We start from the raw sequence: 26,598 nt of genomic DNA, 5'->3' as shown, positions 1-26,598 counted from the left end.
AAGACCAACTCTAAAAAGCAATAGAATCCATCACATAGATAAACACCAGAATGATCCAAGAGCATAGAGACTGAAAAATGGAAAAGAAAAAGTCTGGTAATTCTGACTCTCATTGCATTATTTGTAAAAATGTCATACTGTAAATGCGCTAAATATCATATTTTCCTAATCATTCTAAAAAAGATTGTTGGTTTCAAAATAAAATAGAAAAAGGTGCAAACAAATTTTACAAAAGAAGATGAAGTTAAGAAATTATTCTCTTGTACAATTGACCAATCTAAATCACAAGTATATACTGCTTAGATGGTAGGTTGCGGAAATCATATGACGGGAAATAAGGACTTCTCTGTCAATTAAGCTTGATCAAAGTTTTTAACTTTCAAGTGAAACTAGGCAATGGAGAGATGCATAAAACAAAAGAAAGACGTGTCATTGTTGTTCACTGTCAAAAGAAATCCTTCTATATCATCCACTGACCCTGAAATTGGAGTATTGTAACATTCTCTTGAAAGATAATGTTAGACATATGTGCATTTGGACTATTAATAGAAAGTAAACGTTATTACTTTCTATTTTCTGTAGGTGATTGTGTTTCCTTGAGTTTAGTTTAAATTTTGTGAAAATGTTAACTTTGTATTCTACCAAGTTCATTACAAATGTAATGTAAGTTTATATATTAAAATTAGGTTAAGCACATTGTCACATTTTTTTTTTTTTTTTGTTATTTTCTTATCTACAGAAATCCATCCACAATTTGTTGGGGTGTATCTTTCACATAATTTCAAACACAATATATGAACAAAGGCATAAATTACTACTTTACACAAATTATACTTAAATTTATTAAATAAACAATCTAATTAAAAAGATTAATAAAATCACATATCAATTTCTATCAAAGATTTTATAATATAAATTTGTAGAAGACATTTAAATCTAAATCAACCAGTAATAAACTAGTTTGTATAAATTGGTGGAAAGAAGATTGTGATCTTTTTTAAAAGTAATGTAAAATTTGAAACATATATGAAAAATTCGATTAGGCACTCGCCATCTATTTTCATTGTTCAACTCTTTTACCAGTATATGACTTTCATGCAGTGGACTACACATCTTCTATTTTTTCCTTATTTTTATATATATATTACACTGAGCTCCACATTTTTTTATTTTCTCATTATTTATATACGTGGGTCTCACACATTTCACTTTTTCTCATTATTTATATATACATACCCACATATAATATATATATATATATATATATATTAAACATTCAAATTCTAAAAATATATTTCTTTATTAAATTAATTTATTTTTTTCTTTTGTCTTGATATATATATTTAAATATCACAATCTTCCGTCTTCAATTTTTCTTATTAAATTCATTTTACTAATTTAATTTAATTCTTTCTTAATCAAAATTATTATATATTTTTTTTCCAATTTTCAATTTTTTTAAAGAAACTCATATATTAACAACATATGTTAGTAAAAACATATTAAACAAATAAAAATAGTAATAATAATAATGGAGAGAAGTTGAAGTCACCAATACACATTGGTAATTGAATAAAAAATATTCATGTTTATGGCAAAAGGAAAAAAACAAGAATTGGTTCAATTACAAATTAAATTTAAAAAACTTAACGGATAATTTTCTATTCCAAATTTGTTATTATTATTATTTTTAGAGTAAGCTTCAAGTTCTTTAGATTATTATTATTATTTTGTTTTGTTTAATATATTTTTTAATAACACATTTTGTTAATATATGTGTTTTTTCAAACAGAAAATTAGAAAAAGATATATATAATTTTGGTTAAGAAATAATTAAATTAAATTAGAAAAGATGAATTAATAAGAAAAATTGAAGATGGAGATATTTAATATATATATTAAATTTTTTATTCAATTAGTAATGTGGATTGATTTATTATTATTATTATTATTTTAGGTAACATCAACTTCTTTTAATTATTATTATTACTATTTTCATTTGTTTAATATATTTTTAATAACATATTTTGTTAATATATGAGTTTTTTTTTTAAAAAAATTGAAAATTGGAAAAAAAGATATGTATAATTTTGATTAAGAAAGAATTATATTAAATTAGAAAAATGAATTTAATAAGAAAAATTGATGATCGAGATTGAGATATTTAAATATATATAGAGAAATAAAGAAAAAAAATAATAAATTAATTTAATAAAGAAAGATATTTTTAGAATTTGAATGTTTGATATATATATTATATTATATGTGAGTATGTATATATAAATAACGAGAATGAGTTAAATGTGTGGGACCCACATATATAAATAATGAAGAAATAAAAAAAATGTGGGACTCACTGTAGTATATATATATAAATAAGGAAAAAAATAGGGATACACGAGTTCACCTAAACTCACCTATTTCTTAAAATAGTTTTGCACCAAACCTATTTTTGACATATGTTTCAAATTTTACATTATTTTTAAAAAAGATCTGGAACACTCTAAACTATGTTTTACAAAAATGGTATTTCGTGTACTTAATATATGTATGACAAAAAGTAATAGTGAAAAAAATAGTCATGATATAACCTAAACTATAATATGTATTCTCAAACACAAACTATAATAATCTATAAACAAATACAGATTATAATAACTTAGACTATAATACTATGCACCTCAAACACAAACTACAATTACTCGTAGACTATAATTGTCCTAGAATTATTATTTAAATTGGATGGTAGATCCAAAGTTAAGCCTCTAAATTTGGATTTTCTCCCTATTAATTGAATTTAAGTCTTAATTTCCCAATTTGAGACCATTTTTGGGTATCAATCAGTGAATAATTGGAATCAAAACTATTGACATTTGAATAATGATTACTCACTCCTAACCAACTCTCCTTCATCTATCTATACATCATCTCTCTATACTTTTTAAAATGGCGAAATTGATCTTTCCTCCTCTCCTTTTCCTATTCTCACTTTCTCTCATTTTGCTGCTTACTCCTTCCCCGATGGCCCAATCCACCCGCTGCAACTCCGATTCCCCGGCGGTCCAAATCGTTTACGTCGAGAAGCCTCGTGATGAACAACCTGAGGCCTATCACATCCGAATCCTAGCTTCTGTTCTCGGCAGGTCTCTCTGCTTTCACTTCATTTTTGTTTCTCTTCTCTGTGGATCAATTCCCCCTCAATTCTGCTTTCCTTTCTTGATTTTGCAGTGAAGAAGCTGCCAGGGAAGCTCTTTTGTATAGCTACAAGAATGCTGCTAGTGCCTTCTCCGCTCGCCTTACTCCCTATCAGGTCGCCCAGCTTGCCAGTAAGTTTCTTCCCATTTTTTCAACCTTGTTATTTTCCTCTCTTTACTCCCTTCTTCTTTTTTTTCTTTTCAAGTTTGATGTTTAACAATTTGCTCTACTTTCTAATCTTCCTAACAATTCAGTCCATCTACTTCCAAATTTGTAATTATTTAATCCAAAAAGTCTCCTCCAACATAATGGTCAATCTTGATCAACCTAATACTAATTATAATAAACTTAACTCTTAATTAGTTGATTTCATTCGATCTTAATATAAATTTTCGTGATAAAGGTTAAATGGTGAAGTACCAAACTAAATTGATATTTATTAAAGTTTGTGGACTAAATTGTTACGAAGTATAATTAAATTGTTCAAAGTAGATACACTGAATTATTACCCACTATAAAGCTGGCAAAAGTTACGAGTTCACTTCATGTTCGTGATAATGTAAGCAAAAAATATACAACTTCTGGTTTTATGAGATTTCATTTGAGCATCTTGATTTCTATATTTTCAAGGTTGGATATGGGGACTTCTTATCTTTGATTTCAACTTTGCTTTGTTGGTTAAATTTAGTTCGATTTATTGTTTAGATAGTTGAAATTTTTTTGTATCTTTGCTTTGTTTTGATTATTAGTATCATCCTTTTATTCAAGTTTAGAGTTGGATTCTATTAAATTTAATTGACAAAGGCAACAAAACTGATAGAAAATGTAGTTTTATTTTCCTTCCTACCTATGACTTGGTCTAATGATCTTTTCAAATGCCTTAACTGATCTTCTTAGTTCTTATTCATCGACTATGTTGTTGAAGTTGTTTATTGATTATCCAATAGTTTCTGACTTAAATATTAGATATCCTATAAAATCTTCAATAGAAAACATTGTAAGATCAGATTGTTGTCCAGTATGATTGAGGGTATATGCTTGGGTTTGGATGTGATTTTAGTAGAAATGATTTATTAAGATTGATTTTCATATAATCGTTTAGATGTTTGATTCTTCTCCTTCTAAAAGTGATTTCCATACAATGATAAAAGATTGTGATTCTGAAACTAAAGAGTGTTTTATTTCGGTACAGAACAAGAAGGAGTTTTACAAGTTGTTCCAAGCCGTACTCTTCAGCTGCATTCGGAGCCTTCCCACCTTCACTAGAGGACCATCAAACTCTTTATGGCTGTTTGAAAACAGCATAATACCTAAATAAAGTTTTATCTATACTTTGCTTGTGGAATAATCATATATCTATTCCCTATATATTATTCTACTTCACTCATTTTGTGTAATATCTTTGAATATTTTAGCTTAAGTTGGAATACAATGAATTACGTAACAAAAACAAATATGCACCCAAAAAAATATAATAAAGAAAAAGGTAAAATAAACTTTTGGTCTCAAGGTTCATGTCTATTTGGTCCTCGAAGTTTCAAAACAATTGCTTTAGACCCTTACATTTGTAAAATAGTTCTAAACGGTCTTTGGTTTAACTTTTAAGTTAACATAATGCTTATTAGATCCTTTACGTGCTGATGTGGAGGCTATTTGTACGAATGACATGTCAATTTCAGTGGATTTGTTGGAAATAAATTACAAATTAAATTAAAAAGTTTTAAAAACTATCTTCACATGTGCCCTAAATTGTGGTAAATCAACTATAGATGGGACCAGTTGTGCGTCAAAGTCCATCATGGTTCAAAGTTCGAACCAATCATTTGTTGTCATCTGCCTTAAATAATCTTTCACTATCTGCTAGCCAATCTATCGAATTTTTGGAGATATCATGTTGTCCTCAAATGAAAAACTTATCAGTTTGAAATGTTTGTTATTCCTCAGTTGATATTTTGGATGGATGGAACTCTTTGAAATAAGTGGAGTTTCAGGATGCATTATAGCTAAAAGGTGATTATAGGGTTTAAATGATTTAACGTAGGTTAAAAGTACAAAGATGTTTGTGGTTATTGGCTTTAGAAAAAGCCTTTTTTATGTTGAAAATACGTTAGGAAACATGTATTAGAGTTCATAAAATTGTTAGTTTTAACGTTATTATGAAGTTGTTAATCATTTTTGTATCAAGTGGCTATTTATATGCCCTCATTCATCGTCAGCAAACAAGAAATGGCTTATTTACTCTCTACTCTAATATGGTATCAGTTGAGAATTAATTTTCCATCAATCATCATAGTTGAGACAAACTCTACTCTTCAATCTCCTTCATCAGGTGCTCCTGACGACTCATCTTCGACTACCAACACCCATACTACCTCCATCATACTGCTAGCACAAACCTAATCATGGTTTCTAATCTCCTAATCTTGTCCTCACTGTGAAAAACAAAGTTTGCTTCGTCGACGAAACCATACCTTTGCCCACCGATGCTCTGGAAAGTTTTCCTAGCTATATCATTTCCAATAGCATTGTCATTGCCTAGATTTTGAAATTTGTTTCAAAAGAAATTGCCACCAGCATTTGTTTCCCGGATTCAGCCCGTGAAATATGGTTAGATCTCCAGTCGAGATACGAAAGAAAGAATTGACCTTGCATTTTCCAGTTTCATTGTGAACTATCAAATCTGACTCAAGACCAACACTCCATCACCACTTACTTTTTCATAATCAAGACTCTCTAGAACGAACTTGTCATGTATCGTCCTCAATGCTCTTGTGGAAAATGTTCATGTGGAGAAGTCAAGGATCTCCAATCACACTTCCAACCGAACATGTAATGATGTTCCTCATGGGACTCAACGATTCTTTCTCACAAATTCGCACCCAATTACTTCTCATGGAACTAAAAGCCACACTACAGAAAGCATTCTCCCTAGTAGTCCAACAAGTTGAACACCGTGCTTCACTCTCTCAACCCACTACTCCTCATCCATCTGCAAATTCTGAAAACTCAGCCATGTTAGTGAAAAATTCTTCATAAAACCAAATCACTTCCACCTAAATTCATCAAAGAAGAAAGTTCGTCCTTTATGCACCCACTGCAATATCTCTGGCCACACTATCGAAAAATGCTATTGAATTCATGGCTTCCCTCCCGGGTATAAAACCAATTATAACTCCAAGACAGAATTCACCACCACATCAACCACTTCTGCAAATACTGATCCCTTTCCAAATATGAATGTTGAACAATGCAAAGGACTACTCACCATACTACAATCCCATTTAGCCGAAAACATAATCACCTGCAACCACTAATCCCTCATCTTTTGTTCTCTCATTTTAATCTCATATAGCAGGTACTTGTTATTCTCTACCAAAATATAAATGTGATATGCCTTCTTGGGTAATTAATTATGGAGCAACTGCTCACATTTTCTATTCACGAAAATTATTCATTTCTCTTTAATATATTACTGCTTTTAATATACCCTTCCTAAACCACACACAACTATCAGTCAAATTTGTTGGCACTATTCACATATCCCCCAATTTATTACTTGAAGATGTGCTCTTCATCCCTACATCAGCCAGTCCTTCCTTTGACTATGAAATTATCTTATAAAGTTCAGTTTCTTGATAATTTTTGTCTAATCATGGACAAGTACTCTTTAATGACGATTTTCAAAGCTAAACTTCAGCAAGAACTTTTCATCTTCCATACCACTTCCCAATATTGTAATTTTGTTTTTACACCATGTATATCATCTCATACCTGGCACAATAGACTTAGCCATCCCCCTAACAAACTTGTAAATGTTTTGAAAGATATGATATATGTTGAAACCTCTCAAGACAATACCCCTTGTTTATCAGCCCTTTAGCTAAATAAAGAAGATTGCCCTTCCAATCAAACAATCATATATACAATAAAATGTTTGATATTTTACATTGTGACATCTAGGGTCCCTATCAATCCCTCACTTGAGGTGAACATAAATACTTCTTAACACTTATGTAGATGACTTTTTAAGATATACTTGAATATATCTCCTTTAAAAGAAAGTCAGATGTATTATTCATAATTCTAAAATTCTTCAAATTCATAGAAAACCAGTTTGAAGTCACTATAAAGAAGTTTCAATCTGACACTTCTCCAGAACTAACATTCACTAAATTCTTCAATGCCAAAGGAGTCATTCACCAATTAATACTCCTGTGTTGGTTGTCCTGAACAAAATTATGTAGTCGAAAGAAAGCATCAACACTTGTTAAATGTCTCATGAGCTTTATTCTTCCAGTCATGAGTGCCAATAAAACTTTGGGAAGATTGTGTCCTAACTGCTACCTACCTAATCAATAGACTACCTTCATCAATCGTACAATGGCAAACCCCTCACTATCGCCTATTTGGCCAACAAGTAGATTACAACTCCCTCAGAACTTTTGGATGCTTCTGATTTGCATCTACCCTCACATCAGATAAATTTGAATTCCATCCATGTGCCACTCCGGTTGTATTTATTGGCTACCCACTAGGAATGAAGGGATACAAACTCCTTGATATTCAACATCAAAGAGTTTTCGTCTCAAGTGATATCACCTTCTATGAACATATTTTTCCCTTTCATATAATTGCTCATACTGACGAAATCACTAATCCCTTTTCAGATTTAGTTCTCTCAAGGAATGTTGCAACCTCCCAACCAAATATCCCACAATCAAATGAATCAACAGCTCAAAGCAACCAACATAATCAACCATCGAGATGACATTCCCACCAACAATAAACCAAACATTTTTTAAGGAACTTAAGCAACTTTTGCAAGCATTGAAAGTGTAGAAAATGTTGATACAAACACCAACATACTCCTACTTGGCAACTTGGCAACTAGAAATTCCTCTTGAGTCTCAAAACCACCATCATATTTGCAAGATTTTCATTGTGGCCTCCTACTGAACCAATTGCCTTCTAATTGCAAATTCCAACTACAAAATTACCTCTTATATGAGAAACTGTCTCAAACTTGCAAACACTTTGCCCTAACAATCCCATCCACATATGAACCACAATATTACCATCAATTCGTACTGCATCTACACTAGAGACAATCCATGAATGACGAATTGTAAGTTATGGAACAAAATAATACATGGATAGTTGTTCCATTACCAAAAGACCATTGGATGCAAGTGAGTCTACAAAAATAAGCACAAAGTTGATGGATCAGTTAAACTATTCAAGGCTCGATTAGTTGCCAAGGGATACACCCAACAAGAAAGCTTAGACTACATGGAGACCTTCTCCCCAGTTGCTAAACTTGTCACTATCAAGGTTCTCCTAACACTTGTTGCCTCCCTCAAAGGCTCTCTAATACAATGAGACGTCAATAATACATTCCTCAATGGAGACCTATTTGAAACCATGTACATGGGCTTACCTTTGGGTTACAAACATTCCATCCCTTCCTCGTCTCACACAAAGACTTATGTGCAAGCTAAACAAATCAATATACGACTTAAAACAAGCCTCAAGACAATGGTTTGACAAATTCTTCAATATACGACTTAAAACAAGCCTGAAGACAATGGTTTGACAAATTCTCCAATGCTCTAATAAAGCTTGGATTCACAAAGTCAAAATCAGACTATTCATTATTTATCAAAGGAAAATGAGACTCATTCTTAGCCTTGTTGGTATATGTGGATGACATGAGAATTATTGGCCCTTCAACATCTCAAATTGACCTCCTAAAGAAACACCTCCATACTTGTTTCAAACTTAAGGACCTTGGCATTCTAAAATATTTTCTTGGATTAGAACTTGCACGTTCATCCGACTGCATATTCCTTTCACAATGACAATACGCTCTCCAACTACTTGAAGACACTGGTTTTCTAGCCTTAAACATGTCATTCTACCCGTGGATCCACACCTAAAACGTCAATTTGACATTATAAGAGATATCCTTCCTGACCCAACCACATACAAACGCCTAATTAGAGACTCTTATACCTCACTGTCTCTTGCTCAGACATCATCTTTGTTGTTCACAAACTAAGCCTATGTATAGCCCAACCTCGCCAACCTCATCTACTTCCTGTCAATACCCTTCTACGTGACACCCAAGCCAAGGCATTTTTCTTAAAAAGTCGTCCACATTCCCACTAAAGGTCTTCAATGATGCAGATTGGGCATCATGCATTGACTCCCAAAAATCACTACCAGTCTTTTGCATATTCATGGGAGAAGCTTTAATATCATGAAAGGCAAAGAAACAGATCATTGTCTCTTGTACATCAATGGAAGCAAAATATCGAGCACTTGCTGCAACAACAAGTGAATTTGTATGGATAAGACAATTAACGAAGCACATTGAACTTGACTGCAATTTTGTTCGAGAAAAGCTCGTTCATGGCCACATTAAACTACTACCAATCTGTTCAAACCAACAACTTGCTGACATCTTCACTAAATCATTGCCAGCCAACACTCGTACTCCATTAATTTCCAATATGGGTATTATCAATCCATTAAGTCCATCTGGAGGGGTGTTAGACTTCATAAAATTGTTAGTTTTAATGTTGTTATGAAGTTGTTATTCAATTACTAAAAACTTTTGTATCAAATGGCTATTTGTGTGCCCTCATTCATCATTAATAAACAAGAAAGGGTTTATTTACTCTTTGCTCTAATAATATGACTTATCGGTAAAGATGTTAAACTCAATTTTTCTCTAATTCCCCTGAAAATGGATGCTTTTCAATGACCAACTTTAATCTTCATCATTGGTTGCGATGGTGGCACTAAAAGCCAAACAAGTTGCAAGAGGATGGCAAGTTTACAGCAAGTATCATTTGGAGCCTATGCCAAAATGCAATTTAGGGCACATGTGACCTTTTCTGATTTTGTCACTTTTAGCTTTTACTTCATTTTCCAAGTAATCCAATAAAATCAACATGTCATGCGAACAAAAAGCGTCCATATAAGCACATAACAGTCTAATTACTATTGCGTTCATTTACAATTTAGTCAAGAACTATATAGAACTATTTTGTAAACTCGATGGATTAAAGTGCTTGATTTGAAACTTTACGAATTAAATAACATGAATCTCAAACTTCAAGGACCAAAAGCTTATTTTATCTCGAAGAAAAGAAAACAGTAAATAAGGAAGAGATACCAAAAATTAATAATTGGAATAAACTCTAATTAACTTTAACATGTGTATCTAAGGATGTTTACCTACTAAACGTTTCAAAAGAAGATTGTATATACTTTGGCTGGCGTCACTTTGCAAGTATTTTACGCTACCATTCTGTACAGAATAATGAATTTTTAGCCTTGTTCTAAATATCGGTTTCGCTATAGGTGAGTGTATACGTCTAAACAAAAGACAAGTGAAACCAAAACGGCAATCAATTAATTGTTGTTTAGAGTTTTTTGTTTTATTATCATTATTGAATTAATTATGCAAGTTGAGTTGTATGAAATGAACCAACTTGAAGTAAGGGAGAGTTTAAGAGGCAATTAACGTTGAAATTAATCTCTATCTAACTACACCACTAGCTTTCCAAATCAACTAACTTATAATAAATGAGTCCAAAGAAAGAGCGGTAAGGTGAGATTTAAGGCAAAGTACAATGAGATGTTTTTAGAGTAAAAGTGATATTGAAGACACTACAACAATACGTTTTTTTGGAGAAGAAACATTTAATCATCTAATCTTAATACTAATACTATTTTAAGTGGACTCAAGTAAAAACAAGTTGAAGTGTGCTTGAAAAAAAAATTTGTGCAAAAAGATGTTATTAAAAGAATTTGTTAAGTTTAAAATGGATATTATAATTAGATCTATATAATTAGATTATTAGATTATAAGAGACGAAAGCCATTTAAAAAAAACTACAAAGGTAACTTATTAAATTTTTAGAATTTAGCATTTAGAGGTGAAACATTCCAAATTTTTTTGGAATCCAAAATGAAAAAGTATTCCAAAGAATGCAAACACACCCTCAAACTAAACAAAAATAGCTGACTGTTTTACTCATGCCTTGACAGTTTCTCTCATTAAAAGTTACATCAATTTAAATATCTCCTGTTCCTATTCCATGTTGGAATCAATTGCTCCACATCTAAAAAGAAATATGATCTTTTACAGAAACATGATTTGTCCAATATGGTGAAAAGATGGGGTATTTCAACTTGACAGAACAGAGGATTTCATCTAAGGAGGTTGTTGTAGCCATCGTAGGAACTTGCAAGTCTCATTGCCCATGGACTTTGGTTAGGGGAATAACAAACTGAATATCCCAGCATGGCACACCATCTCAAGTTGAAGAGAGCAAAACTCAGGTACTCTCTAGAGCATTTGAAGAACTCCGCAATACGTGAATCAGCTCCGGTGTCTTCTGCAAGCACAAAGTTTTCCATATATTCTGTCACGGAGGCATCATCTTCTTCGCATAATAACATGCGCATGCTCAGTACTTGCAGTGCTTCCATGGCAGTGCTGTGATAACCGAGGTTCACATATGTAGAGAAGACATTTTGACAAGTTGAAGGGTCGGGTGGGATCTTTTCACGGTTCATCTTCTCAACGAGAAACTCAATAACATCAATCCTTGCCTAATATCCAATTCGAGAAAGAGCAACAAAATGAAATTGTTTAGCACATGTATCACTAATCACAAAGGCATTCAATAACAAAATATGGTTTACAGGTACACCAAGACTTCCAAGAATGTCAAAATGTGTAAAACCAACAAGAGCAAATACTACCAAGTGTGACACAAGGCCATGGGAGGTACCTTTTCACAAGCTTTCCGCATGATTGTATTCATTATAATGACATCAAGTTCAATCCCTTCTGAACTGGCTTGATCCAAAAGGTTCAAGGCATCATCAAATCTCTCAAATCCCAACACAATCTGTATCGGAATAATCCAAACGTTAAATATTTTGAATGATAAAGGACAAGACTAACAATAAGAAAGTATTAATAGGTAATAATTGATATGGAAACTTATGGAAAATTTAACATTGCATCCTCCGGTAGGTTAACCTCGAAGCTACTAGGATGGTTCATTTGTGTCAAGAATAGATATACATGAATACAAAATAAATTAAGTCCGAACCATGGGCGTCAACCGCCATAGCACTAGCCCAACAAAAATTTCATGGACGGTTCAAACCGTACAATGACTTGTAAATTAGCCAAACTATAGTATTGTCAAAAGAGAACATTAATAGAAATTCTCCCTCTCTACAGACCCTTCCCCTTTAAAACATGACTTTTTGTGTTCAGACTTGTGTATGAGAGCATCAGCAAACATTCAGGTTGACAACTCATATAAATCTGAAAACATGAATGCATAGCTAATAGTCCACAAAGTGATTTCATTGAAAGCCCACGATCTGTTAACTCAATATGGACGCTTTAGAAGTATAAATGGAGTGAGTAATGTATATATATGTATCTACCAATAAGAAATTCATTGGGTACCTTTACTAGGCTCGTATAAGTTAATATCTGTGGACAAAACCCTGAGCGAATCATCAAGGAAAGAAGAGCAAAAGCTGATTTCAAGCATCCGATCACACTACAACAGTCTAACATCATCTCAAATGTTGCAGCATCTGGAAAGAAACCAGAACGCTTCATATTATTGAATAATTCTATTGCCATGTGAGTCTGCAAAAATATGGAACAGAACTATCTGTTTAACACAAATGAGGAACTCTATAGCTTAATAGAATAGAGTGCATGACCACAATTACTTACTTCCTTGGAATCAACCAAAAAATGCAACACTGTGTTATAAACGGGCATCCCCAGACTAGTGTTGTTGTAATAAAAGAGGTTCTCTGCCAAATTTAAATACTGAAGAACCTCCTTCTTCATCCCCTCTGTACCTAGAGCTTTCAACTAAAGGAACAAATGGACTCAAAGTTAAATAGAAACAACAATATTTCCATAAGCAGTGAAGAAAGATTTAACAATTAAAGTAAAAAAGTAAGAACAGTTTAATCTGCACGGTGCACCCGTGCACCCAATAAATTTGAGTGAACTTAATGCTTTTCTAGTTACATAGTAGTGCTAACTGCTAAATGCTAATGATCGTACTTCAAAGGGCTAAGCCAGTTAACCACCACATTTTATTTTTCTTAGCTAGTACACATAATCAGGACTATGTACAACAAAAACAGTGATGGTTCTACAACAGCACTAAATGGGATCTGAAAAAACATAAAATCAGATTTATCCGTCATAGTTCATCAAAACCTTTTCCTAAATGTTAATCAATTCTCCAATTGAAAAGTGACCATATCCACTTCCCTCAAAGTGCTGAACAAACAATAAATTAGTACAAGGAAAAAATGAAAGAAACTTCGAAAAGAGAACCAAATTCTGCTTGAAATTTTGTGAGGGAAGTAGACAACTTCCTGCAATGTTCTCTAGTCAGATGTGGATCATCAGTCAATACATAACACAACTGCAAGTTCTTTTCTCTCTCTTTATTTTATTCCTTTTTGTGGTGGGGGGAGAGAGAGAGAGAGAGAGAGAGAGGATAGCTGTCGTCTTACCAAGTTCATCATAGAGAAATGACTATATTGTATCCCATGTTTTCCCATATCCATCTCTATCATGCGTACCCTTTTGGCAGCATCCACCTGTGACAAATTGTCCCCCTCCTCATATGGAGCATTCACATTACCAAATAAAGAATATAGAAGCTCATAGGTCCTGACATCTGGAGCCACCTTCATTTGTTTCATTTTAACAAGCATACGCATGGCACGTTCAGGCTGATCCTGCAATAAGGATCCCACAATCGAAGTTGGATCGAATAATGTCCTATAGGACATATGAAGACAAACTAAGATATCACTATAAAATCTTTCATTGGACAGTTCCCTTGTAGCCCATAAACTTGATTGCATTTATAATTTATATCCTCTAGTGTCACAATGCACTAGTACCCAGTTCAGAAGAAACAAAAGAAAAATCCAAACCATGAGTCAGAATTAAAAATATTTAGGGGCTTTTACAATAATTATGTCAGAAACTTAATGCTGGCATATAACTATTTAGAAGGAGCCTGAGTAGCGTTTTAGCATCAGCTTTGCGTTTGGAGCATATAAGGAATAGTCTAATTACACCAAACTCAGAAAATTGAGAAGCAATTACAGTAAGAAGCTACGCCTTAAATTGTTAAATTGGAAGATTCTAATGAATTCTCCCTTTTGAGAATAATGGAGAGTCTGGTGGCAAGGGTTTAGGGTTTTTTCTGGAGAGTGAATCAAAAGGAATCATAGGATTTTTAGAGGGGTTGAGAGGACTTGGAAGGAGGCATGGAAGGGTGCAGATTTAATGTGTCTGGCTTCTATTAACCAGATTTATTTCGTAATTATCAGCTTCTTGTCATGAAGTTTTTCTTGTAGTTTAGGACTCTTTTTGTAGACATAATTTTTGTATGCTCATGAAAATTCTTTCATTTTTCTCCATTTTAGGCCAATTTCTTACTTAAAAAAGGTCAACTTACCATCATGTCACATGCAGAAAAAAATGCATTGAAGGGGTATGGGTAAGGACAAGCTGAAAGTCGTTCAAGTAGAGCTTCAGCCAAATCAAGTTCTAGCGCCTTGCTACAACTTACTGAAACAGCAGCAAGAGTTGAATCATATGGCTCCAATCCCCTCTGTTGCATTACTTTTAACTGGAAAAGAGGGGTTTCTTCGTTTAGGGGAGTAATAAATATTTGGCCTCATAATAAAAATTAAAAACTCCTTGAAAAATGAAACAAATAAAAAAATGAATGCAAAAGATTAGCTTGTAATGATAATCAAGATCTAATCAAAGCCCAAATAACTTACTATTTCCATGCCAGCACTGAAACCTCTCTCTGAGACAACTGATCTAACAAAACCATCAAATGTGTGGGATGACGGTTGCAATCCAAGTTTATGCATCTTCAAAGACATGTCCGAGTCTCATCAGTACACACGAAATACGGAACTAAATGAACTCTAAAAATATTCACACAAGGTACAACGTATAAAATAACAAAAATTATTTCACCAATGATGAAATCTGAGCAAGAACAAGAAAATCCAAATAACTTAAAGTGGCAACTATTTAAAGCATTTGAAACCCATTATTTTATGAAAATATATATACACAATATATATTACTTGTTTATAAAAGTAAAAGTTTTTGGTACCAAGAGATAACATTATGAAAAATATTATCTCAATTCAAGATTTCTTGTACCAACTGGCTGTATCATTGAATAAAAATGATCTCGAAGGAAAGAAATAAGACCTGTTGCATTAGCTGCTCTGCAAGACCACAGTTCCCAGCAAGAGAGCATGCACGCATCACATCATTGGAAGACCATCTCAAAACCTTCCTTACAAAACTGCTTTTGTGATTGTTTGGCACAGTTAATGGACCAGTTTCAACTTCTCCACATTTTATACCACTAACAGAAATCCCCCCTACGTCACCATTCCAGGGGACCATTTTCTTATAGAAAAACTCATCAATAGAGGGTTCTTTTTCCTCAAAATTAAAATTGTAACGATAAAGTTCAGTTCTTGAAGGTATTGGAATGTCCAAAGATTGTAACTTTCTTCCTGCGGCTCCATTATTCAAAGTCACCATCTTTTGCAGTGCAGTATATGCAGATTTCACATCTCCCATCCTTGCGTAGGACCATATAAACTTCCTCAGCGATGAAACGCTTGGACTATAATTTTTTACAAAGTCCCTCCAGATTTCATGCACAGAAGACAAGTTTTTCTGACAAACTGCAAGCTGATTGAAAAAAGAAAGATTAGTGTTCATTCATTACATATATGTTTTAAAGGATGGTCATCTTAACTTATAGGTACATATATGATATAATAATTCTCCTAAAACAGAACCTTCCTGTCAAAAGGACTCATGCAATTGAAACAGGAGAGTGTTTTGAAGAGATCAATGACTACTAGAACCTATCCCACGATCCACTTTATTCTGTAAAGGTACTGCACTTCATGTATCAATATGTTCTTATCACACTAAACAAAAGTGCATGGAATGTTACGTATACACTTCAAAATTTAGAATCGTATCTCCATCAAATTTTAATTTATTTTTACCAGTAAGATTGACAGTGAGATGCCTATGACTGATCCAATTTTGGTGTAGAAATAATATCATAAGAGAACTTCCAAGTATCATCATGATGATCACTAGTTCAAAAGAAATCTTGAAATAATGTTTATAAAAATGATAAGGAATCAGGCTCCTTGCAGACCTTGAGTAGCTCAGAATATGTAGCTTCATTCTTCCCAACCATTTTGTGATCCATAAGATCCAAACATTGACTAGCATGAACCATACTTTGCCTTATGGCACAGGCTCTCAAGAAACAATTGTACGCAGGCAGAGCAGGGAACATCACATGACTTTCTGCTAGGAAATTTATTAGACCAAATGCCTGTATCATTCCAACAGGAGAAAATTATTGTTATTACTACAACTGGATGTGTGGCCAAAAGATTGCATACAACCTCAGTGTAGATTATATGTTTATACCTCATCCAAGTAACCCCCTTTACAGAGTGCTTCTATCATAAGTAAGGAGCATGTGTTATTCAGAAAAATTCCTCTTTCTTCCATTATTTTCCAAGTCTCCATGACAAACTGCAAGAAAATACACACACACATATATATAGCCTTAGGCTTCAGCACACTCATCAGTTTATAGAAAGTAATAAGGCTGTCATCATTCGTGTTCCAATGCTAGTAAGACATGCAATTTCCTAGTTTCAAGGTGGAGAGTGAATTAGTTGTGGTGGCAGAGTAATGTAAAGAGAGGAGGAAACTGTTAGATCTCCAATACTTCATACATATAAAGAAAGGGTAAAAAGGGGAACTCACGGAATATGCTAAGGGAGAGCTGAGGAGAGAGGGAAAGAAACACCTGAGGACCCACTAGAAACATGGATATAAATAAAGAATGTTTTGGGTATGAAAACTAGGTCTGGATTTTGGGGTGAAAGCTGTTATAAGCTTTTAGGAGAAGTTGCCGGCTATTCTTGAAGGAGCTGGATTTTTCTTTTACTATCCCTGTCATCCGGTTATCTATATTCCTTGTTATTATGTATTCTTGTTGGTCTGGGAATCTTGGATCATTTTATTAATATATTACAGCAGAATATTGTCTCTATTTGATCCTTTTGTTGAGATCTTACTGAGTTTCAGGTTTAGAATCTTAACAAATTAGTATGAGAGCCAATCATCCTGGGAAGGACGCATTCCATGGATCAAAAAAAGTTTGAAAAAAGAATCAAATCAACTGAAAGGCTGGTTATAGACCTCAAGGAAATCATTCTCGGACAAAAGGAGAGTGAGGACCATTTAGCTGAAGAGATGAATAAGTGTGTGGCAAGTAGGAGAAAAGAAGAGTTAGAAGCATCTAACGTTTCGGTGTGCAAGACAAAAGAGAAAAAGGAGTTAGAAACGCCTTCGATGGCCAAACCTAAGACGGTGGATAAGAGCAAATATAAGAAGTTGGAAAGGTCCGTCTTCAATGGAGTGAATCGAGAATTCGGGCTATGCAAAGATAAGTATTTCTTCGAGATCAATGACTCAACAGTGATGGAGAAAATCAAGGTTATCATGGTAGACTTCGCTCAAGATGAAGTAAGTTTGTCCTGTCAGAGTAACAATCGTAAGATGATATGGGTAGAAGAAGACTTGAAACAGAAGTTGTGCGAGCATTTCAAATTTCTCGACGAAAGAAGCTGGCGAGTTCGACTAATTAGGATCACACAAGACGAGCGGGAACCAGAGTTGCAAGCGAAATTGGTGAGCCGTTATCCGGGAACTTTGGAAGATGGTATGAGGGAGATCAAACTAATGAATGACTGAAAAATTGCCCTAAAATTGGCCCTTAGTGAATGGGGAGCCCATGGGCTGGGTAGGAGGGAAACCCAATTCTCCAAAACCCATCAAAATTACACGGAGAGAAACGGGGTAAAAGGGAGAGAAACCCATACACGGCAGATTATTATACCCATGTGAGGGAATTACACGAAAAAAAAAACTCCAATCAAGCAGTTGTTCGATAGTAAGCTTCAATCACGACTAGATAAGGAGTTGTGTTTACGGTGCAACGAAAAATGGTTGCATGACCATGGGTATAAGGTGAGAGAAAATAGGGAGTTTATGTTTTTTTTCACAAACGAGGAAGAGGATTTTGAAGAGGGATTTGATACCGACATGGGGTGAACGGAACTGTAGAGCTAGAGATGATGGAGGTTGGTGATGATAAGGAAATCGCTCTGCAAGCCATCCACGGAATTGAAAAAATGGGAACGATTAAGCTGAAAGGAACGATTAAAGGGAGGAGCGTAATCCTTTAGATTAATAATGGTGCAACTCACAATTTTATACAACAAAAGATTGTAGAGGAACTCAAACTACCCATCACTAGAGGTTCGGTATTTGGAGTAACTATGGGAGTTATTACGACAGTTGAAGGGGAAGGAATCTGCGGAAGAACTGAACTGAAACTTCTCAAAATAACCATCCACGTAAAATTCCTAGCCATTAATCTGGGAAAGAGAGATGTAGTAGTAGGAATAACATGGTTGTGCTCGACGGGATTGATGGGGATACATTGGCCGCCGAAGTCATTTGCAATTAAAAACCAACCCATTGTGCTCAGGGGGAATTCGACCTTGACTACAGTTGAGTGTTCATTGAGAAGCTTGATGAAGGTTGGGAAGGAGGAAGAACAGGGGTCGTGAATTGAGGTTGAGGAAGAAGAGAAGACTGGAAACAAGATTCGGGAAGGAGGGGACGAAGAATGGTTGCACGTGATACAAGCTCTCCTAAAGCAGTATGATAATATCTTTGACACACCTAGAAGGCTACCTCAAAAGCTGACCATCGAATTCTCGTGTGGGAAGGAAAAAAACCATCATCGTGAGACCCTATAGGTATGGGTACATTCAAGAAGGGGAGAGTGAGAAATTGGAAATCAAAAGGTGGCAAGCATAAATCATTAAGCCAAGGAGAAACCCTTACTCAAGTTAAGTGTTTTTAGTTAAGAAGAAGGAGGGGAGGTGGTGCATTTGTGTAGATTACTGCAAGTGGAATCAAGTCATTGTGTCGTATAAGCTTTAAAAGAAATGTGTAGAAAATAAGAAGTGCATTATCGGCCATTTCAAAATACAACACTTAGGACAGTGGATCGCGCAAAAAGGGGTGGAAACCGATGGGGAGAAGGACAGAGCTATGATAAATTGACCACACCCAAGAATGAATCAAAATTGAGAGGATTATTGGGGCTGAAGGGATATTACGGGAGGTTTGTCAAGAAGAATGAAGACATGGCAACCCCCACTTTTAGCCAAAGTACTGACTTCACCCAATATCGCAGTACCTTTGTGAGCAAAACTGATCCTTCAGGGTTCAAACTAGATGTTCTCCTTGCACAAAGTAAGATGAAGAAGCAGATAGATTCGCACTAAAGAGAGTTGAATTTCAAACAAGGGGAAGAAGTGTATTTAAAGTTGAGACCTTATAGGCAACGATCATTAGCAAGAAAGAGAAGTGAAAAACCAACACCAAAGTTCTATGGGCCATATTATACCGGAAAGATATGGGCAGTAGCTTATCGTCTCGAGTTACCACCGGAAGCAAGCATCCATGATGTGTTCCATGTGTCACAATTGAAGCTGGAATTGAGGCAGAATCAACGAGTTCAATACACACCTCCAGCCGTAACCGAAGAATTCGAATTACGATTGAGGCCTAAAACAGTTCTATGGGTAAGAGGGAGTAGAGAATTAGCAGTAAATGAATGGTCGGACAAGGGGAAGGGATTTCCGAATAGTGAAAAGACTTGGGAATCAATGTACTTGATGAACTAACAATTTCCTTCCTTCCACCTTAAGGACAAGGTGCATTTCGAGGCGTGTGGTAATGTTAGATCTCCATTCCTTCATATATATAAAAGAAAGGGTAAAAAGGGAAACTCACGGAATATGTCAAGGGAGAGTTAAGGAGAGAGGGAAAGAAACACCCGAGGGCCCACTGGAGACAGACATAAATGAGGAATGTTTTAGGTATGAAAACTAGGTCTCAATTTTGGGGTGAAAGTTGTTATAAGCTTTTAGGAGAAGTTTCCGGCTATTCTTAAAGGAGCTGGATTTTTCTTTTACTATTCCTGTCATCTGGTTATTTTGTATTCTTGTTTGTCTGGAAATCTTGGATCGTTTTATTAATACATTACAGCACAGTATTGTCTCTACTTGGTCCTTTTGTTGAGATCTTATTGAGTTTCAGGTTTAGAATCTTAACAGAAACTGGACAGGTATCATCAAGGAAATGGGTGAGTAAGAGTTGTCTTATGAATACTGAGCTTTAGTTCCCATTTATAGCCACTTTCTACTAGTATCAATAAGAAGAGTTTAACTTCTTCCAAACATTTTATGTGTTTATGTGATTCTTGTGGCTGCGTGATGTTTTTGCTGGGACATTATGATTCAATGTTCACAAGTGCATACAGTATAATTACAATGCAATGCACGCAGTTGCAAATAAATACTTATGTACAGTATAAACTCTAGACCTTCAATTCATTTTTCCACTGGTCTAGCCACTGAAATGGGTAAATGCTAGCTAGCATAATCCGTTTCTAGCTTATTCACAGTAATATTGAATCATAATGGATAAATATACAAACAAATTTTGCTTTCTCAACACCCGTAAATTTAAAATAATAATAATTATAACCTTGAGATGCAATAGAGGATAACAAAGAACAAAAAACCTACCAGCGGATCAGGGGATTTTGCACAGTAGCTCAAAATGCGAACAAAATTATCTGCAGTTAAAGAGAACTTTTCCTGGCCAAGAACCATAAGCAGGTTGGATGCCCTACTTCTATCACCCAGACGAAGTGCATTGACAATCTGCATCTGCATGAATGCAGTTGACTCTGCTCCATTTCCCCAAATTTCACTACCTACACTGAAACATTAATATGTCATTTTCCACATGAGTTGAAGATTTCAAAAAACTACACCATTATGATTCATATATTCATGTTGTACAAGAAATTTAACTGTATGTTCTGACAGAAAACATAGCCTATTAACAAACTATTTTCCAAATTTGTAATTTGTAAACAAATGTAATAAGACCAATTACATTTACTATGCCAAAGAAAAACAATTAAAACACTCATTTCGAAAGACATGAAGTATTCAAACAACTTATTTTCAATAGATTACCACTGGAGATGAGAAGCGCCCGATGGAATACCAATTTGCTTGCATCCTGTTTTCGCACCTGTTGATAGTAGTAAGGAGAATAAATAACAACTCACAAAATTCAACAGGAATTCCTATGTTGCTAGTTTTGAGGCAATAACTAATCTCACGAGACAACTACACGACCCTACTACATTTTGTTGAAACCATGATGGCCACTAATCAATAAATATTTTGCACAAACGCTAAACCAAATATAAGTTCATTGAACAACTGCCATGCTTAGCAATTCTTCAAAGAAAAATTACGCATTAACTGAATCAGATAACCTCTCAAGTGAGCTCCCTACACTTTTTCATTGTCTTTCAAGATTTAAAAAAAAAACAAATTTATAAAATCCAGCCATGCTTGATACTTCCGAACTAAAAATGCTTACATGTTCGTGCGGCTTGAATCTATATATCGAGTCAGCTATTGATCCCAAACGAAAGCTTGCCCTGAGGAAAATGCAAAGTAGAAATGAGGTTAGGGCATCTGTAACTACTACCATGACCCGGAAAGAATTTTACATGCCTGTGCATTGTTGTCTTCCCAGCAGAGACGGCGACAAAAGCTTATTAAAGACAAGATTCCGAATGAAATGGCAGTGCGAACAAAGCCATAAGTGCAATATTCTTGCTCTGCAGCCGAATACAGTTGGTGTAGAAATAGGATTTGTTCTGTTAGAATAAACTAAAGGCTTCCTCCCTCTTTCCTCTTCTCGGAAGTTGCTGCACATTCATCGTCTTCACTGAATTCTGTTTTCCTCCTCTAAGTTCATCCTAATTTCCTCTTAGCATCCCCATTTTAACCCAACCCCATTTCTCTATTTGTCTAAATGGTCCGAAAAAATTGAGGCCTGAAATGGCGAATAGATGTTGGAGTGGAATTGGGAATCTAACAATCACACGACTTGATTCTTAAGGAGACAGAATAGAGAGAGATAAAGGTGGAGCTGGACGGTGTGCAATCACCCAATAAAAACCCAAAATCCACAGTCGCAAAAGGAAGAAGTAACCACAAAACTCAAAGAAAGAAGAGGACGACCAGTTGAAATCCAATAAAAACCAATTTCGACGGCGAACGTCGAAGGGCGACCTGCGACGGCGGCGGACGGCGACTGAGAGAGTTCAGATGCGAATGGGTGAAGAAAGGTGGAAATACAACAAGGAAGAGTGGAAGGGAACCTAATAATAGTATTACGGTGTAAGTGGGTCGGCGAACCGGTTCGAACCGGTTTTCGGTTTGGTTCAGGTTTGTCCATTGAGAGGTTCAATATGTCAATATGAGATTCACTAATATATTATATTCCATGTTTTCCATTGTTAAGGATGTTCATCTTCTCTTGTTCCAAATTTTGATAGTCTTAATTCTAGTTTTGTTTATCTTCGTAGGGAGTGTATTTGTATTTATTTGTTCTACCTAAACAAAACAAAGGTAGAAACTCTCAAGTTGGAATAAACCCTTTTAACAAAGAGGTTTGTATAAAGGAAGTTTTCTTAACTTCACTTGTAAAATAATTACATGAATCAAGTTCCAAATAAAATACAAAATGGGTAGAGAGAAATGAGGCAAGACATGCGGAGTATGGTTTATCATACTCGTTGGCTCTAATTTTTTCCTTTTACACTGAGAGAAAGTGCTATTGGGATCTCTCTACGTTCTAGACTCTCACCTACAAGAAAGAAAATGATGGAGGAATGTCCTTTTCATCCTATCTGACATCGCACCAACTGTTTTTGTTTGTTAGTGTCTCAAAATGTCTAGTTTTGCTATGTTGGTTGCATTATCTCATCGCCTAACGTTTCGTCAATGGGCTATTCTTCTTCTTTTTGCCTGAAATCCTATATAGGAAACATGCAAAACACGATAAAACAGGGATGAAGCTCATTTATAACTTATAATGCACAACTTAATCATTTCTTTATTTTTCTACTGTTTTCTTCCTAACTTATGCATTAAACTTATTATACCTAAAAGGCTACAATAAGTTGTATTTCTACAAGTTATCAATAACTGAGTATGACTTAAACAACTTTAACGTTTTCTATAACTCACATGAAAGATTATATGAAAAAACTGCACCTTATTCTTTTGAAATAGTCAGTAAAGTCGAGAAGAAAAATAGGACTCTAGTGAAACTAGTAGTCGCTATTTTACTCAACTCAAGAGCTACATCTTATTGGTGGGGTGAAATTATCCTTATTGTGTGTCATGTCCTTAATAGAATTCATAAATCTAAAAACACTACTTCACTTTACAAAATCCTTAAGAATAAAAAATCAAACTTTGTCTTACTTTAGAATTGGGGTGTTTGGCTTTTGTTAAGATTCTAACCATAAAAGAAGAAAGTTCGCTAGTATAGCCTATGAGTTTGTCTTTATAAGTTATGCTTTAAATAGTAAATTCTATAGGTTCTATGATCTAGTAAATCAAGTAGTCATTGAGTCAAATGACGCCAACTTCTTTGAGGATAGATTTCATTTTAAATGATGGAATAGTGTGGGCTCGGAATCTAGTAGTCTAACTCTAAATAGAAATCCTATCTCAACTGAGGAAGTTGGCCCAAAACCTATAAGAAGCAAAAGAACTAGAATCATCAAAGACTTTGGGGATGATTATTATACCTTCAATGTATAAGAATACCTTGAAAGACGTGAAAGAATCTTTGTCCTCTATAGATGCCAACTTATGGCAAGAAGCTATAAATGATTAGATGAACTTTTTTTAGTCGAACAAGACTTGGTAGCTAGTAGACCTACCCCGATTGTAAAGTCATATGTTGTAAGTGGATTCTAAAGAAGAAACTCAAACCTAATGAAACAATAGACGATTTTAAAGCTGGGTTAATAGACAAATGGTCAGACAAGGTCTTTTTTTATACCTTATCCCCAGTCACTAGGTCAACATTAATCCGTGTATTGTTTTCTCTTGGTGCCCTAAACAACCTTTAGATAGATGGATGTTAAGACCGTCTTCCTCACTAGTGAACTTGAAGAAGAAATTTATATAGAACAACCTGAAGGACTTGTTGTCCATGGTCAAGAGAACAAAGTGATAAATCTCTTTATGGTCCAAAACGGGTTCATAAGCAATGACATGAAAAAATTGATGGCCTAATTCTATCTAAAGTCTTTAAAGTACTTAATGAAGTGATAAATACATCTACCACGAGTTTGAATACAGTCTTTGCACAATCATATGTTTTGTATGTAGATGATTTGTTAATTCTTGGATTGAACTTGCAAGTCATAAATGATATGAAATCTATGTTGAGTGCAAACTTTGATGTGCACGACCTAGGAGAAGTTAGTATAATCTTAAGGATAAAAATAACTGGGCCTAAGAAGGGGAATTTCTTTGGATCAATCTTAGTACATATAATTTTTCTTAAAGAAATATAATTACTTCGAATGTATATCGACTTGTATTCCTTGTGACCTTAGTGTAAAGTTGTTCAATAACACCAATGACAGTGTTAACCAATCTGAGTATACGGGCATCGTATGCAGTCTCAGATATTATGTTGATTACATTAGGCCTGATATAACTTACGTTGTAGGATTACTCTGTAGGTTTACAAGTTGTTAAAGTATAGAGCATTAGAATGTTGTAGAAAGTGTTATGAGGTACTTAAAGAAAACCCATAGCCTAGGATTACACTACCAAATGTTTTTTGTTGTTCTCAAATGCTTTAACGATGTTGATTGAAACTCTTTCTCAGATGACTCAAAGACTACAACTGGTTATATCTTCAATATGGCAGAAGGAGTTGTTTCCTGAAGTATAAGAAACAAACTATTTTTGGCCTAGTCGATGATGGATTCAGAAATGATAGGACTAACAACTACTAGCGAAGAAGCAAACTATCTTAGAAGTATGCTATTAGAGATTAACAAACTATTTTGGCCTAGTCGATGATGGATTTAGAGATGACAGCACTAACAACTACCAGTGAAGAAGCAAATTGACTTAGAAGTTTGCTATTAGAGATTCCTTTATGAAAAAAGTTGGTACCAACCATCTTGATCCATTGCAATAGTACTGTAACAATCACAAAAGTTCAGAACCGTCATTATAATGGAAAGAGACAACGATCTCGTCTCAAGCACGACACCATTAGAGAGTCCTCACTAACGATGCAGTTAGAGTAGATCATATACAGACTGATAAGAATCTAACATATCCTTTGACAAAAGGATTGATTATAGGGAAGGTTTTCAAAACCTCATAAATGATGAGAATCATGTATATAGAAAAATGAACTACCTATGAGGAAAACCTTTCTATGACCTATAATCATAACATGATATCCTAAACCATATAAAAAGGTTGAACTGAATTCTTAATGAGTATACTTGATGCCAAGTGGAATACCCAACTACAAGAGTATCCTTGATAAACTCACCTATGTGAGTGAATGTGGAGGTGAGGGTTGCCTCCTATGAAATTTTAGGCCAATTCTTAAGAGTGTTTAAGTTCTTTAGATTAGAGGAAAACTAAAAGGACAAAAATAAATAAATAACCAAATCTTAGAATGATTTAATCATCATAGTTGCATTTAAGTTCCCACAAAATCTTGTAAATATAACTCTCTTGAATATCTTCAACAATTTGACGAAAAAATCCTTTGTTTTTCTTCATAGTTTTCCTCTAATCTTCTCTCTTTGGTCCGATCAATATGTCTCTTTATTACTGTTCTTCCATAGTTTTGATGTTTTTTTTTGTTGCACTTCAATGTCTGTATTGTATTTCCTACCATTGTCATTAATTTATCATTTTAAGGTTTTTTTTTTAGATTTGGTAAATTATATTTAGTATCCTTAGGTTTCTTTATCTTCAAACATATAAATATCCTATTTTCTTTAGAAATTGATGTATTCTATTGTATCCATATCTAATATATGTATTCATGCAAGTGCTTCATAGATTAAAATTGTTGTGAACATGTCCTACCCCTAATGCTGTAGAAAAAAAAATAAAGAAGTTAAGAAATGGATTAGAGCCAAAATAGAAGGGTCATAAAGCCAAAATAGAAGGGTCATAAAGCCAAAATAGGATCCAGAAAATGAAATTAAATGCGTGGCCTAA

At 34.4% G+C, this 26,598-nt stretch overlaps 2 protein-coding genes across 3 annotated transcripts; one reads left to right on the top strand and one right to left on the bottom strand.

Moving 5' to 3' along the window:
* The first annotated feature begins 2,856 nt into the window (after positions 1–2,856).
* On the top strand, positions 2,857–4,665 carry LOC101218533 (subtilisin-like protease SBT3.17). Its single transcript, XM_004139647.3, has 3 exons — positions 2,857–3,143; positions 3,229–3,326; positions 4,388–4,665. The coding sequence occupies exons 1-3, from the start codon at positions 2,947–2,949 to the stop codon at positions 4,459–4,461; spliced, it is 369 nt and encodes a 122-aa protein (XP_004139695.1). The 5' UTR covers positions 2,857–2,946; the 3' UTR covers positions 4,462–4,665.
* A 6,509-nt stretch (positions 4,666–11,174) lies between these two features.
* LOC101214236 (pentatricopeptide repeat-containing protein At1g76280) lies at positions 11,175–22,673 on the bottom strand. 2 transcript variants are annotated; one of them, XM_011660797.2, is made up of 14 exons: positions 22,042–22,673; positions 21,905–21,965; positions 21,490–21,547; positions 21,031–21,226; positions 16,778–16,885; positions 16,497–16,679; positions 15,518–16,012; positions 15,070–15,165; positions 14,739–14,912; positions 13,780–14,007; positions 12,977–13,120; positions 12,698–12,886; positions 12,003–12,122; positions 11,175–11,820 (listed from the first exon to the last, which is right to left on the bottom strand). In XM_011660797.2, the coding sequence occupies exons 4-14, from the start codon at positions 21,178–21,180 to the stop codon at positions 11,416–11,418; spliced, it is 2,292 nt and encodes a 763-aa protein (XP_011659099.1). In that variant the 5' UTR covers positions 21,181–21,226; positions 21,490–21,547; positions 21,905–21,965; positions 22,042–22,673; the 3' UTR covers positions 11,175–11,415. The 2 variants fall into 2 exon arrangements, with proteins under 2 accessions (XP_011659099.1, XP_004139754.2); XM_004139706.3 differs by having other exon boundaries at positions 21,031–21,221.
* Between the last annotated feature and the right edge of the window lie 3,925 nt (positions 22,674–26,598).

This window comes from Cucumis sativus, chromosome 7 (assembly GCF_000004075.3).
Source record: "Cucumis sativus cultivar 9930 chromosome 7, Cucumber_9930_V3, whole genome shotgun sequence".
NCBI classification, from domain to species: Eukaryota; Viridiplantae; Streptophyta; class Magnoliopsida; order Cucurbitales; family Cucurbitaceae; genus Cucumis; species Cucumis sativus.
Note: the sequence above shows the minus strand (reverse complement) of the source record. Positions and strands in the feature narration are given on the sequence as shown.

Excerpts from the sequence above, each read along its gene's own strand:
- LOC101218533 (XM_004139647.3), top strand. The coding sequence starts at position 2,947 with ATGGCGAAATTGATCTTTCCTCCTCTCCTTTTCCTATTCTCACTTTCT. Across the intron at positions 3,144-3,228 it reads CTAGCTTCTGTTCTCGGCAG|TGAAGAAGCTGCCAGGGAAG; the intron begins GTCTCTCTGCTT and ends TTGATTTTGCAG. Across the intron at positions 3,327-4,387 it reads TCAGGTCGCCCAGCTTGCCA|AACAAGAAGGAGTTTTACAA; the intron begins GTAAGTTTCTTC and ends ATTTCGGTACAG.
- LOC101214236 (XM_004139706.3), bottom strand. Across the intron at positions 14,913-15,069 it reads TCAGTGCTGGCATGGAAATA|TTAAAAGTAATGCAACAGAG; the intron begins GTAAGTTATTTG and ends CCTCTTTTCCAG. Across the intron at positions 14,008-14,738 it reads TTTCTGCATGTGACATGATG|GATCAGCCTGAACGTGCCAT; the intron begins GTAAGTTGACCT and ends TCCTTATTGCAG.